A 15,842-nucleotide genomic window follows, 5' to 3' on the forward strand; every position below is an offset into this window, starting at 1 on the left:
AGCCATATGAACATTTATCATTGTACCGATTCGATGATTTTTTCAACCACGCACTCTACATCTCGTTACACGTTTGATTTCAATTGTACTTGCCCATCGAATTATAGCGCAACGTCTCGCGCGAATGATTAAAACGTATCCTGATTTGTTTTTCTTTTTTTTTTTCTTTCTTTTGGCTTCAATTATTAATGCGTTGATAAACGACGTATGAAAAGAGGGGCGATGTGAGACGGATGAGTTGGAAAGTCTGAATATGCGATGGATAGTTGCGATATTGCGAACGTATAGAGTGACACGTGTTTGACTCTCTATTTGATTACACGACCGATATCGCATTAATTGGCGAACTTTATTACGTGCGAGATAGTTACTATTATACAAGTAACAAGAGAACTGCATCGCCTGCAGCGCCTGTATAATATAATAATGGAAAGAGAAAAAAACTTGTGGAACGTTATCTGTATAACAGTGTGGGCATACATGGCACCAAGTTCGTGATACACAAAATGTAGACAAGCAGATGACGATATACCGTAGAGTAATTAAGTTATAGCCACGTGGATTCACTTTTTTTCAACGAAAAAGAAAAACGGAGGAGTTACAGAGAAAGCAAATATTCTGGTCTAGGAGTATAAACTTGAATTTTCAATTCTAGAAAACTCACAGAGACTCCTTTTACGACCGAGAAATTGTTTTCTAAGCTGCGAACATTATTTATGTTTTATTTATCCCGAGCACTTCTTTTTTTTTACAGCTCAAGGAATAATTTGGCTGAAACGTGCGCGCGGACCGTGTGGGTGTATAAAAATTGAATAAGAAGATCGTGCGAAAGATTCAAATCACATAAAAGAGTCTGTGTCTTTCTCCGTTGTTAAGAATCGGTGTTGCGGATACGCAAAATCTAAGAAATAATTTTTTCACCTCGTGGTAAAAAAAAATTCAAACGTTCCACAAATGAATCGATGCCAATGTCAATGATTGAACGAATGAAAAAAAATATTTCCGATCGCATTTCATCGATCATCGATTTTTCCTAGCACGAAACAGTTCGAATAATGTGACGAATGAATACTTTTTCCACAGTATGGAGGATACGTAGCTGGATATAAGGCTAATTAGCACACAAGTAGCTCAACGAATATAGTTATCGTATATATGTATTTTACTCCATTAAACATGGGCACACGTTGTTAGAAGGCAAGTTCATGAATTATCACTCATTGTCAGGAGCATCTTTTACGCGGTGAGAACAGGAAGTAACTATACCGTTTTACTGTGCCAAATAATTTACTTGAAATTAATTATCTTTGCACTTAATCCCCTGTCCGAGGGGTCCGAGACACAGAGACCTTGAAAACTGTTAACGATCAAATTTATAAAAGAAAAAGAGCCAACTATTGCGCACGCTGTCTCTGAAAATATGATGGATAATTTTTCTACTTTTTGCAAGACTTACGACAGCTCCATAGAGGTACGAAAATTTTCCAGTTCTCACGTTTTCCTCGCGACTTATATCGGGTTATTGCAATTATTATAAATTTTAAACGGTTCATTGTACGCGAAATGATATTATCGGTCGATATCCTTCGTTACAACGAACACCACGTAGCGCTCATTAAATACCGAGTACACATGAAATGGCTATTAGCATTGTCGTGTGTCTAGATGTACGTAGAGACACGCGTGACCCGGGATATCCGTATATTATAATATGTCTGCCCATAATATGGAGATTTTCATTCAACGTCGTTGCAATTACAACATCGCCGGGTAACGAACGCCTCACTAAACTCCGTTCGCATCTAACTGCGTAGAAAAACGCGAAACTTCACCAACTGGAGAAGACCACTTACGCGACACGAACTGTAATTTTGTCTCGTCGCGCGGTGTACCTGTCGTTACGTTGCAGATTTTCCCTAATGATACCTCGACCAACGTGCACATACGTTCCCATAGATTCGTTGCTAAAATGATACCCACGAGAACATCAGCGATATCCGCTGTGAAAATCCGATCAATGGGATAAAACGAAGCTGCTATCGGTATGGTATCGGGATATTCAACCCTTCAATCTTGTAGTCCGGGAAGGACGAAATAGAAAAATACCGATAATAAAATTCCCATCGAAGTATGTGAGATGTTTTAAATACCGTGTCTGTCCGATATGTGCGAAAATACACCTTGTAAATTGGTCTAATTGAAATTATAATTGTTATACATATATCCGGCCTATGTACCGTGTACGGAATTCAGACGTCTGATTTCTCATGTTACGATACACAATAAAAGAACCGTGTTAACGCCCTGTTAATATTATACACTTAGGCCGTTAATCCAGCGGTGATTTTCCTGCTGCCATTTTTTTTTTTTTTTCTTTCATACCCGCACGCTATGAAATTTTCAGTATTAACGGTCTCGCAGAAACATCTGTACCACGATGGGTATATCCGATTTCCAAAGGTAAGGTTTTTTCCGAAGATATATCTGAATGCAAACAGTCGTTATCGCGTCTATCGCGATACCTACCAATACATTTCATCATCGAAACGCTGTACGTACAGCCTTCGACCACGAACCGACACAGAATTCCAAAAATTAAAAAGAAAAAAAAAATCTGTACCAGTTCGATCGGCGGACAGAGATAAATTGCGACAAGACGATTTGTCTCTGTCTCCAAATTGATGTCATTTTTGACGCATATTATGCCAGGCGTTCGTAGAGTAACAAGAAGGAAAAAAAAAGAATATTACATCCACAGCCTTCGAGTGATTTCACTTTCAATTTTCGCTTCCCCCTTTTTTTATTGCATTTTGTCACGGTAGCGAGATGCCTTTTTTTTGCTTTTTTTTTTGTCGACTGCACGTACATCTGACTTTTTTTTCTTTCTTTTTTTTTTGTCTCAGTTTTCTTGTTCGCGGTGCAACGCTGCGGCAGCACGAATAATAGCGGACATAATATACTTGAGATTTTTACGAGGGTCCTCCGGAGCCGACTGCCGCGGCAGCAGACGATCGAATCTCGTTTTAAAGTACGCGTTAGGTACTAAATCACCGTGTACACGCGGTTGATTTCAGACTTCGGAGTTTTACAACGTCCTCAAGTACCGCATACTAGCTGAAAAGAACTCGTCTTTGAAAAATTTCAGGATCAAAGAACACCGAGGATCATCCCTTGCGATCGCTCGAAACTAACGACAAAAATCTACAAGGTACGATTGCAATCACGATAGTCGTGCACAGGCCTCCAAAAAACCGGATATGTTGCGCATTTGAAAGAAATGAGTCGAATAGTTGTATCGATTATTTATAAACTTTTATACCGTACTAATTCTGAATTCATTAAAATAATTAATGCTCCGCGCAACAAGGAAAATAGAAAACCTGGAACTTACTGACTGGCAGACTTCACGGCGTTATAAACTACTGCCGGTATAAAATATGGAGTTCGATTTGAATATTTATTTAATTCACGTGAATTCAATCGAAGAAGACGAGAAAAAAAAAAAAAAAGGTGAAAAAATTCACTAATGGTGATCCTTATTTACTGGATCGTAGCGTTAACTTTACTTAGTTAATAAATTACCATATAGCGAAGCGCGTCTAGTTTCCGTCCGTTACTTAAAGAAGATTTACCTATATAATGGTAAACGGTGGAATACCTATGGGGAATAAACGCGCTCATGGTGTTTCGTTTATTCATTTATTTCTTTTAAACAACGCGTCTCATTAGTTGGTGAAATATGGTATCCATGATTAGATGCCCTGTCGATCGGTATGCACCACGGGCATCTTGCGCCATTCCGAACACGTCGCTGCTGCCGCGGTCTTAAAAATAAATGCCTGAGCTACCGCGATGAGCAAATTAGGCATCAAATACTTTCGTACACACACGGGTATGTCATACGTATATTTAATGTCGCTGGAAGAAAAAAAAAAAAAAAGAGATAAATAATAATTCACAACTCGATGTTACGGAGTGCGCGCAATACGATTGAAACGTAACTGTAGAAACTACTCGATAAACATTTGTTAACAATTTGTTATATTTTACACGTGTACGTACTCTCGACTCTACATGGCGCGTTTTGTTGCATAATCTCTTCGGTAAACAAAAAGGAAAAAATTTCCGAACCAGAGAGGACGAGAATCCGAGGATCTATCTGTTCGTTTAACGTACATCGTTTTTATTATAATGTCTGTGACGCGAGCAAAAAATAAATTATCCGTCACGTTAGGTATACTCTCGAACTAGGAGAATAGCGACGATATTGCGAGCATAAAAACTGTCCGGTAGGATATACGTTGCGTTGCAGATGCGATCGCAAATTTTAGTCATTCGGTCACCCGTGGACATTGCAGTTCGAGGCTACAATACCTAATCGCGGTTGTGCAGCAGAAGCTGTCAAGTCCTTGGCGCAAATGACGGTGGTTATATTATCTACCTTATAGATACAGTTGCGCGTATACCTACACGTTCAGCAAACCTAGTTGTTCGCTATTATTTATGCGTTACGTAATCGTCGCACATACGGTTGAATTGTACGTAGTATAACGCCCACGGTACGTAACGTCGACGCGAAACGATGAGGTGAATATCGCGATGAGCGATGAGCGATCTGTACGGATTGCTGAGGGAAAAAAGAGCGATAGGAACTCGCCTATGCGTTGTATTGTGTTAACCCCAATAACGAAACACATTCCCGCTGATTTTCACGTATATCCGACTTCATTCGTGACATAACAAACGCAATGGCTCAGGCGCAAATTGAAACGGTAGGGAACTCCCGCCTGGAGCTGGTCTATTTTCTATCCCAAACCGATATATGCGTACATTTCAGACCGGATGTATAAATCTTATACGGGATTTCTTTAGATATCGTGAAAATCGGATATTGCAACGGTGAAAAAAATCCAAACGGTTGGTTTCAAGAATAGAGAAACCTACGGAACGGAAAAAAGGCTCGCATGGGTGACAATGAAAACCCAGTTTCTAAACGAATTTAGAATCCGTCACTAATTATTAGACTATAGTATACCAGCAGTATATCTGATACAGACAGAAGAACCATGTATACGTGCATACGTTTGTATTTGTCCTACTTCAACGCAAACTAATTACACGCGACGTAGGTCTCGCGTGCTACATGGTATAATAGACATCGAGCATAGGGCAACAAAAAACACGAAAAAATTCCCATCAGCGTCCTATGTTTTTATGCATAAGGAATTATAATAGCTCTGCTTGTACCACGTGCAGCGGACGGCATTCTGTTCGAGAAACTTGTAAAAAACCTAAGGTACACCCCCCTCAACCTTGCCATTTTTGAGACATGAGTGAGGTGTATTTAAAATTGATCATAAGACACTTTTCTAACGTATTTTAACCTGAGGAATCCGAAGATAAAGTAAAAATTGAACTATCTTGTTTTTCTTACCATGAATTTGAGGATGTCTCTGCGTCGAAATATTCGAACTTCTTAATTCACCAGCGAACCCGAGTATTACTGAAGTCAGCGTAGCCAGTAGCGTAGCGTTTTGTTGTGAGACGTCACCTTCAGGGCTGAGCAGAGGTGACGCTCCACAACAAGACCCCTCGCTCGTGGCTACCTGACTCCAGCTCAACTCGGGCTTGCTGGTGAATTGAAAAATTCGAATATTTCGACCCATGCATGGACTGCGACGACTAAAAGCAATCGATATTTCTTAATTTTTCTGCTCCCAACAGCGAATAATTGATGATTACTCGATCGATTGCATGAGTAGATGATTTTAGCTTTCAGACTTGGATTCCTGAGCTGATTATACGTGAGATTACTCTTGAAAAACCAAAAAAAAATCGATTTTTGAGCAAACAAAAAATCAATTTTTCGGCCAAAAGTAAAGTAGTTTAAAAATTGATTGTATTACACTTTTCTGACGTATTTTGACCTCAGGAATCCGAATCTAAAAGAAAAATTGACCTATCTCTAAAATTGACCGAGTTATCGCCAATTTTCAGCTTTTTGGGGTCGAAAAAAAAAAATTGATTTTTTAGTCTATATTGATGTAATTTGAGCTCAGGAATCTGAATCTGGAAGAAAAATCTATCTATCTATAAAATTTATCGAGTTATCGCCAAATAATCGCATTTTTTTGCATAAATTTGAGGATATCTCAAAGGGAAAAAATCGTAGCTCAATTTGGATGACGGATTCGTGTTCCTGAGGTCAAAATACATAAGAAAGGTGCCATACGATCGATTAAAAAAATTAAAAATTTTTGGTCAAAATCTGAAAAAATCGTAAGGGGTACCCCTTGGAAAAATCTCAAATTTTGACCAAAAATTTTTATTTTTAAAAATTGATCGTATGGCACTTTTCTTATGTATTTCGACCTCAGGAACACGAATCCGTTGTCCAAATTGAGCTACGATTTTTTCCCTTCGAGATATCCTCAAATTTATGCAAAAAAATGCCTAAAAATGGGTATAACTCGAAAAATTTCATAGATAGATCAATTTTTCTTCCAGATTCGGATTCCTGAGCTCAAATTACATAAGAATACATCAAGAACTCAATTTTTTTTTTTCGACCCCAAAAAGCTAAAAAATGGCGATAACTCGGTCAATTTTGAAGATAGATCAATTTTTCTTTCAGATTTGGATTCCTGCGGTCAAAATACGTCAGAAAAGTGCCATACAATCCATTTCTCAGATACTTTAGTTTTGGCCCAAAAATCGAAAAAAAATCCAAGTGATATTCGCGAATCTCGGGCCGAAAATCAACATCTCTTCAACCTCATATCATTTTCGCTCTTCCCCAAAGATTTTGGAGCAAAAGATAAAGGTGCGCGTGTACAGGACGTAGACGAGTGAAGAGGGACAGAGGGACAGAGCGAATAGTGGTTGTCTAGCATCGAGTAGCGAAGGTATAAAGTCGGAGCGAGTGCAGCATCATCAGGGTCCATGGGTATAACCAGTCTATGTATCCCATAGGTAGATTTATGGAGGACTGCAGTTCGTTGTGTGTTTGTGTCGCGGCTCGACCTAAGTTCACGGTCAGAGTCTGACCGCTAACCGAGTGTATAATACCAACCGCCTAGGCATAAGAAATAAGTTATAAGGTATAAAGGCACATGCCTGCACGGCTGCATCAGCTTTTATATAAACTTCCAGCGTGTTGTTGAGGCTAAACTTCATAAAACTCCGGAAAAAAGAAAGCAAAATGAAGGCGTACATGCGAACACAAGACGGGTGTACGTGTAGGTACGTCGGAAATCCAAGGATATGCACACATGAATGAAATAATTGAATCGATCAGCTCCTGTATTACGTAAATATATTCGAGTAACCACTTTCGATGAATATTACATAGGTGAATGCGGAGGCAAAAAATCGGAAAAAAGAAGGAGCTGCACAGGCTTTGGGACCATACGTATAATTGAATCGGATCACTTTGAGGCATCGCATAAAATACCGTTTCTAAATTATCCAATTACCGTGCAAATTAAGTCGATGGTACCTATACACCGTATGCAACAATTATCGCTCGTGTTACGTTATACGATGTATGCAATACAATATATGCACCAGACTGCTCTGACCTTCCGCGATGCATAGCCTGCGAATCGCATGTGCAGCTGTATAACCGCGTACAACTCTTCGTGTAATACTTTGCAATACTTCGCTTCGAATACTGGGTTACTCGTGTTACACTATACCATGTACATACACGAGACCGGAAGACAATAAGATATTACCCATCAATTTAACGAGAATTGTTCTTTCTTTACCACCTAGTCGTGATTGAAATTTTTTTTTTTTTCTCGCCAACGGCAAGAAATAATTCAACGAAGATTCGAGGTCCGTATATCCGTACGGTGTAAATTTCACACTTCTAAAGCACGTCCGGATGCACCCGGAGTACACGAACGTCGAGCGGTCGTACATACCCAATGGACATCCAACCCGACGTTCGCTGTTATAGCTGTTAAACTGACGGCGCATAAACCGACCGTCTCTCCATATCAATGATAATTATTGAACGTGACACGGGGAATTAGTGGCTACATCGCTACTTGAAGTTCATCGTTGCAGATGCCACGGTGTGCGTTATAGGTAGAGCGGTTTTGACCGGAAACGTAAACACGAGCGTAAACATCATCGTAGGTGAACGCGCGGAGAACTTATTACACGTACCGATGGTCTCGGATTTCATCTTCGTTGATGTCTGTAGAGCAACAGGTATCTCTCAAGGGTACATCGATATGGGATAGAAATCGTAAACATTTTCATCGCGATGCCGAGTTACGATAGACTTATTAAAGTGAAATTCAGAGATATTCCGCATTCGCGATTATATACTTATAAGTGTGTACGACTACGCGTTACCATTTCTTTGTCTCTCTGACTGACTGAATAATAATAAACGATAAATAGCGGTATGACTTTGAAATTTCTCTTTTTTTTTTTCTCCTACCCGCTGTCTGAATGCACAAGAGCATTCTTATCCCATACTCACAGTCCTTCAATGCATTCGTGACGCGCATTGTACTCCGTTTTTGCCGTGTCCTCCCAGTCGCTCGCAGGCTTCAATTCGTGTGCGAACATTTAATAACGACAATCGTTATAACAACAGTAATGACAACAACGATAATTCAGCCGTATGTTCCGTCCCTTTTTGTTACACGTTGACGCGTTGTGTCATTGCCGTGCAATTTATTGTGGGCACTGCAGAACTCGACTAGACTGCGCCGTTATCCTATTTTTCTATTTTCGCCACATACGATCGTCGACCGTAAAAAGACAAGAAAAAGTATAGCGACGAATATGATCGTGAAACTCACCGGTAAATTTCGTATTCCCAGTCGCACCTTCGTGTACTTTTTCATAATAACCCTCCAGAATACGTAGGCCATGGCGATCGCTGCTGCGGCGGTTTCTCGCTCCTTGGAGGATCGTTTGCTGTATTCTTTGCAGGATATGCGCCGACTAAGATGACACCATATAATCACAGTTATGCACCGCACTGTCGTTCGGTCACTGTCAAATTAATCGTACGTCCATGTAGTATAAATCACAGATAAAAACTAACGAAGAGAATCGTAGGAAGTACGATTGTATCCACTTCATTTACGGACGGTCGAGTACGAATGTAAGAATAACGCGTGAATTGTGGATAGTTTACTCATATCTATTTCACAATTCATAAGCGCGACACCCGCGCGCGTATTTACGATCGTTGATCGGCTGTGCGGAGAATGAGTCAGAGACCAGAGTCAAGGGACTCGATTTGCGGAGAACGGCATTGCCGAATATAAAACTCACGTTTCGTAACCGTCGTCGATTCACAAGCAGGGTACGGTATTTAGCACAACCGGAATCGTCGTACCTCACAAATGTCAATTCCTGAATTAGCCGCACTTCATTTACCGATGCACACGCAGCAGCGGATTCAAATATCCCCGATAGCATCGTCGTCCTTGAATAACCGATGGGAGAGAACCGGGCGCGGATATCCCTGCAAAATTCGATCCCCGAGCGCACCGATGGCGTGAGCTCAAAATCTGCGGGACTCGTCGTCGAAATGCATGCGGACGACCTTCGTCGGAAATAATCACGAAAATAGCGTTGATATCATTACTCGCGAAGGACACGAACGACGAAACTGCGTAGCTTCGATTTGCGAACAATGACGCGAAATTTCGAACGCACCACTTTGAAGATCGAAAGTCTGCAGGCGCGAACTGGGAGACGGTTTGATACGGACTGAGGCCTCTGATGGCGAGTACGAGTCGCTCCGCCGGGCTCGCTATCGCCGCCTGCTTTGGATTTTCGTGCGGAGATTACACGGAGATTCGAATATAACGGATTCACACCTCGTAATTGAGACACCGCGCGGATTATCACCTACCTCTGGGTCTCGTACGGCCCACCGAGGGCGGAACGGATGCTGGATATTCTATATTTCGAGTCTATAGCTCTCGACCGTTCTCCTTTTCCGCAGGGGTCCAACTGCGGACACGAACCACCAACGTGACTGCAAACTGTCGCGACCTTCGGCGAAAGTCATCGCCCTTTTCGGGCGAGCCTCTTGTTCTCCTGCCGTTGCTGCCTGCATACGCAGAGTTCAACGTGTGCAGGAATCACATCCACCGATGTATCAAATGCGTTGTTGCGCACACATTATCCGCAGATCGAGTATGCGGAACGTACGTGGGTGGACGTTGAACCACCGCTCACCTCGTGTTTAGGGGAGCAATTGCGAAGCATAAAAGACCGAGTGTTTTAATTATAAATAATGCGATAAATTGATAAACTGAAAAAGGGTCCGGCACCAGGTTCGAATACGGCGCTGCTCGCCCCCGTGTGACGGCTTTGACTGCCGAGAAATAACTAACAACCGACTCCGACTACAACACTAAACTCTCAACGTACAAAATACACGCGACTCACTCCTCTCGGCACTTACGGCTTCGAGGCTGGGGTTCCGTTGCGAGTCACGTTGTTGGTCGGTCTCTCCTCTACCTACACCCGCCACCCTCTCCTTTCCCCTTTGTATCCTGACCCACGACCATCCCGGGACGCTCACAACTCGCCTTTGCAGACGGTCTCGCGTCTCCGCTTGGTCTAGGCAAGTCCCCGATGACCACCGACGCTGATTACGATGCCGTAGCTACGAGTAGCTACCTGGCGATCAGCGTCGTAGCGAATGGAAACAGTCTCGCTGACCCATCACCGCGTACACGTATGATATACGAGTACGAAACATATCATGCACCGATCTAGCTCCGTCTCCTTGAAATTTAACAATTCAATTTCATTGAATGAATAAAGTTTGAGAGGCCGCAGCAGGTAGCGTGAAATTTCTCCGCAATTAACGAAGAATTCCATTTTAATTAAGTAATTAACTCGAATCCTGAATCCATCTGGATATATTGTACCTGTACACGAGTTTCTAATTTCTTCGCAACATGTATACTACCATCGCAAACTATGAATCGCGTACGCGTTTTATCTACCCCGAATACAGAAGGTTGAGAAAAAGATCTGGGGTGTTTTCGAATTAAGATCCGATGGGGAAAACAGGTTGTTCTCAACCGGATTCGGTTTCTATGAGTATACGTGACCAAACTATATTCTACAGACCACAGGTCAGAATAAATTCGAGTCCCTCCTAGACGGCGGACGATCATTCAACAGGTATAGATAGATAGCTACACGTTGACTATACTTTGTGAAGGACAGAATCGAGATCTTTTTTCTCTTCTCAACAGGCTGCGTTGGACAAGGGCAAAGACCACACTGAAGAGTGCAGCATCAACTTCGATTCAGTTTTTTAGCCTCGGTTAAAGGCTCGCCTGAAAAATAACATATCATTAATAAATTACCCCTTCTTTTTCATGCATCGACTCCGGAATCACTGTCTCACGTCGATATCACTAGTTAGAGAAATGTAAGAATCTTACGAATCAAATAAAACGACGAAAAACATAAAGCGAATGAGGAAAAATGATGAATGAACTTGAAAATGAAGAACACGGGACGCACGTCGGCTAATTCACCACTGGTTCACTACGGTAAGGACTTATTGAGGTACAGAGGAACCGGGACTTTGGCTCGAATGTCTGTCTGCGTCGCTGATGCAGCAGAATGTGTTTCTTAATGCTGGTTCTTTTTTATACACAACCCGTCGTCCCGTTCATGAGTTGAACAGAGACAAGACTGACTCATTGCCGAGTATTCCTTCTGGTGATAGCTGAAGCAACGGCAAGTCCACGACTAGATGTGCAGGAAATATAGTTTTTGGTGTTTTTCACATCCAAAATAGTACACCAAAGACTATAGTCTTTGCACATTTTTGGACGCTGAAAACAACAAAGACTATAGTCTTTGCACATTTTTGGACGCTGAAAACACCAAAGACTATACTCTTTGCACAATTTGGACGTGAAAAACACCAAAGACTATAGTCTTTGTACATTTTTGGACGTCGAAAACAACAAAAACTATAGTCTTTGCACATTTTTGGACGCTGAAAACACCAGAAATTATAGTCTTTGCACATTTTTGGACGCTGAAAACAACAAAGACTATAGTCTTTCCACATTTTTGGACGCTGAAAACACCAAAGATTATAGTCTTTGCACATTTTTGGACGCGAAAAACACCAAAGACTATAGTCTTTGCACATTTTTGGACGCGAAAAACACCAAAAACTATAGTCTTTGCACATTTTTGGACGCGAAAAACACCAAAGACTATAGTCTTTGCACATTTTTGGACGCTGAAAACAACAAAGATTATAGTCTTTGCACATTTTTGGACGCTGAAAACACCAAAGACTATAGTCTTTGCACATTTTTGGACGCGAAAAACACCAAAGACTATAGTCTTTGCACATTTTTGGACGCTGAAAACACCAGAAATTATAGTCTTTGCACATTTTTGGACGCTGAAAACAACAAAGACTATAGTCTTTGCACATTTTTGGACGCGAAAAACACCAGAAATTATAGTCTTTGCACATTTTTGGACGCTGAAAACAACAAAGACTATAGTCTTTGCACATTTTTGGACGCGGAAAACACCGAAGACTATAGTCTTTGCACATTTTTGGACGCGAAAAACACCAAAGACTATAGTCTTTGCACATTTTTGGACGCTGAAAACAACAAAGACTATAGTCTTTGCACATTTTTGGACGCGAAAAACACCAAAGACTATAGTCTTTGCACATTTTTGGACGCAAAAAACACCGAAGACTATAGTCTTTGCACATTTTTGGACGCTGAAAACAACAAAGACTATAGTCTTTGCACATTTTCGGACGCGAAAAACACCGAAGACTATAGTCTTTGCACATTTTTGGACGCGAAAAACACCAAAGACTATAGTCTTTGCACATTTTTGGACGCTGAAAACACCAAAGATTATAGTCTTTGCACATTTTTGGACGCTGAAAACAACAAAGACTATAGTCTTTGCACATTTTTAGACGCTGAAAACACCAAAGATTATAGTCTTTGCACATTTTTGGACGCGAAAAACAACAAAGACTATAGTCTTTGCACATTTTTGGACGCGAAAAACACCAAAGACTATAGTCTTTGCACATTTTTGGACGCGAAAAACACCAAAGACTATAGACTTTGCACATTTTTGGACGCGAAAAACACCAAACACTATAGTCTTTGCACATTTTTGGACGCGAAAAACACCAAAGACTATAGTCTTTGCACATTTTTGGACGCGAAAAACACCAAAGACTATAGTCTTTGCACAGTTTGGACGTGAAAAACACCAAAGACTATAGTCTTTGTACATTTTTGGACGTCGAAAACAACAAAAACTATAGTCTTTGCACATTTTTGGACGCTGAAAACACCAGAAATTATAGTCTTTGCACATTTTTGGACGCTGAAAACAACAAAGACTATAGTCTTTGCACATTTTTGGACGCTGAAAACACCAAAGATTATAGTCTTTGCACATTTTTGGACGCGAAAAACACCAAAGACTATAGTCTTTGCACATTTTTGGACGCGAAAAACACCAAAAACTATAATCTTTGCACATTTTTGGACGCTGAAAACAACAAAGACTATAGTCTTTGCACATTTTCGGACGCGAAAAACACCGAAGACTATAGTCTTTGCACATTTTTGGACGCGAAAAACACCAAAGACTATAGTCTTTGCACATTTTTGGACGCCGAAAACACCAAAGATTATAGTCTTTGCACATTTTTGGACGCTGAAAACAACAAAGACTATAGTCTTTGCACATTTTTGGACGCGAAAAACACCAAAGACTATAGTCTTTGCACATTTTTGGACGCAAAAAACACCAAAGACTATAGTCTTTGCACATTTTTGGACGCGAAAAACACCAAAGACTATAGTCTTTGCACATTTTTGGACGCGAAAAACACCAAACACTATAGTCTTTGCACATTTTTGGACGCGAAAAACACCAAAGACTATAGTCTTTGCACATTTTTGGACGCGAAAAACACCAAAGACTATAGTCTTTGCACATTTTTGGACGCTGAAAACACCAAAGATTATAGTCTTTGCACATTTTTGGACGCGAAAAACACCAAAGACTATAGTCTTTGCACATTTTTGGACGCGAAAAACACCAAAGACTATAGTCTTTGCACATTTTTGGACGCGAAAAACACCAAAGACTATAGTCTTTGCACATTTTTGGACGCAAAAAACACCAAAGACTATAGTCTTTGCACATTTTTGGACGCGAAAAACACCAAAGACTATAGTCTTTGCACATTTTTGGACGCAAAAAACACCAAAGACTATAGTCTTTGCACATTTTTGGACGCTGAAAACAACAAAGACTAGAGTCTTTGCACATTTTTGGACGCGAAAAACACCAAAGACTATAGTCTTTGCACATTTTTGGACGCTGAAAACAACAAAGATTATAGTCTTTGCACATTTTTGGACGCTGAAAACACCAAAGACTATACTCTTTGCACAGTTTGGACGTGAAAAACACCAAAGACTATAGTCTTTGTACATTTTTGGACGTCGAAAACAACAAAAACTATAGTCTTTGCACATTTTTGGACGCTGAAAACACCAGAAATTATAGTCTTTGCACATTTTTGGACGCTGAAAACAACAAAGACTATAGTCTTTGCACATTTTTGGACGCTGAAAACACCAAAGATTATAGTCTTTGCACATTTTTGGACGCGAAAAACACCAAAGACTATAGTCTTTGCACATTTTTGGACGCGAAAAACACCAAAGACTATAGTCTTTGCACATTTTTGGACGCGAAAAACACCAAAGACTATAATCTTTGCACATTTTTGGACGCTGAAAACAACAAAGACTATAGTCTTTGCACATTTTCGGACGCGAAAAACACCGAAGACTATAGTCTTTGCACATTTTTGGACGCGAAAAACACCAAAGACTATAGTCTTTGCACATTTTTGGACGCCGAAAACACCAAAGATTATAGTCTTTGCACATTTTTGGACGCTGAAAACAACAAAGACTATAGTCTTTGCACATTTTTGGACGCGAAAAACACCAAAGACTATAGTCTTTGCACATTTTTGGACGCAAAAAACACCAAAGACTATAGTCTTTGCACATTTTTGGACGCGAAAAACACCAAAGACTATAGTCTTTGCACATTTTTGGACGCGAAAAACACCAAACACTATAGTCTTTGCACATTTTTGGACGCGAAAAACACCAAAGACTATAGTCTTTGCACATTTTTGGACGCGAAAAACACCAAAGACTATAGTCTTTGCACATTTTTGGACGCGAAAAACACCAAAGACTATAGTCTTTGCACATTTTTGGACGCTGAAAACAACAAAGACTATAGTCTTTGCACATTTTCGGACGCGAAAAACACCGAAGACTATAGTCTTTGCACATTTTTGGACGCGAAAAACACCAAAGACTATAGTCTTTGCACATTTTTGGACGCTGAAAACACCAAAGATTATAGTCTTTGCACATTTTTGGACGCTGAAAACAACAAAGACTATAGTCTTTGCACATTTTTGGACGCGAAAAACACCAAAGACTATAGTCTTTGCACATTTTTGGACGCGAAAAACACCAAAGACTATAGTCTTTGCACATTTTCGGACGCGAAAAACACCAAAGACTATAGTCTTTGCACATTTTTGGACGCGAAAAACACCAAAGACTATAGTCTTTGCACATTTTTGGACGCGAAAAACACCAAAGACTATAGTCTTTGCACATTTTTGGACGCGAAAAACACCAAAGACTATAGTCTTTGCACATTTTTGGACGCTGAAAACACCAGAAATTATAGTCTTCGCACATTTTTGGACGCTGAAAACAACA

The 15,842-nt window shown here is 40.5% G+C and overlaps 1 protein-coding gene across 1 annotated transcript in view; it reads right to left on the reverse strand.

Moving 5' to 3' along the window:
* The window catches only part of LOC105692398 (rho guanine nucleotide exchange factor 40-like), a 121,611-nt gene extending 111,251 nt beyond the window's left edge, over positions 1–10,360 (reverse strand). Inside the window, 1 exon segment of the mRNA XM_048659852.1 lies at positions 8,823–10,360. Coding sequence (XP_048515809.1) covers positions 8,823–8,894 — 72 coding nt within the window. The 5' untranslated portion in view covers positions 8,895–10,360.
* Between the last annotated feature and the right edge of the window lie 5,482 nt (positions 10,361–15,842).

This window comes from Athalia rosae, chromosome 8 (genome assembly GCF_917208135.1).
Source record: "Athalia rosae chromosome 8, iyAthRosa1.1, whole genome shotgun sequence".
In the NCBI taxonomy this organism is placed as follows: Eukaryota; Metazoa; Arthropoda; class Insecta; order Hymenoptera; family Athaliidae; genus Athalia; species Athalia rosae.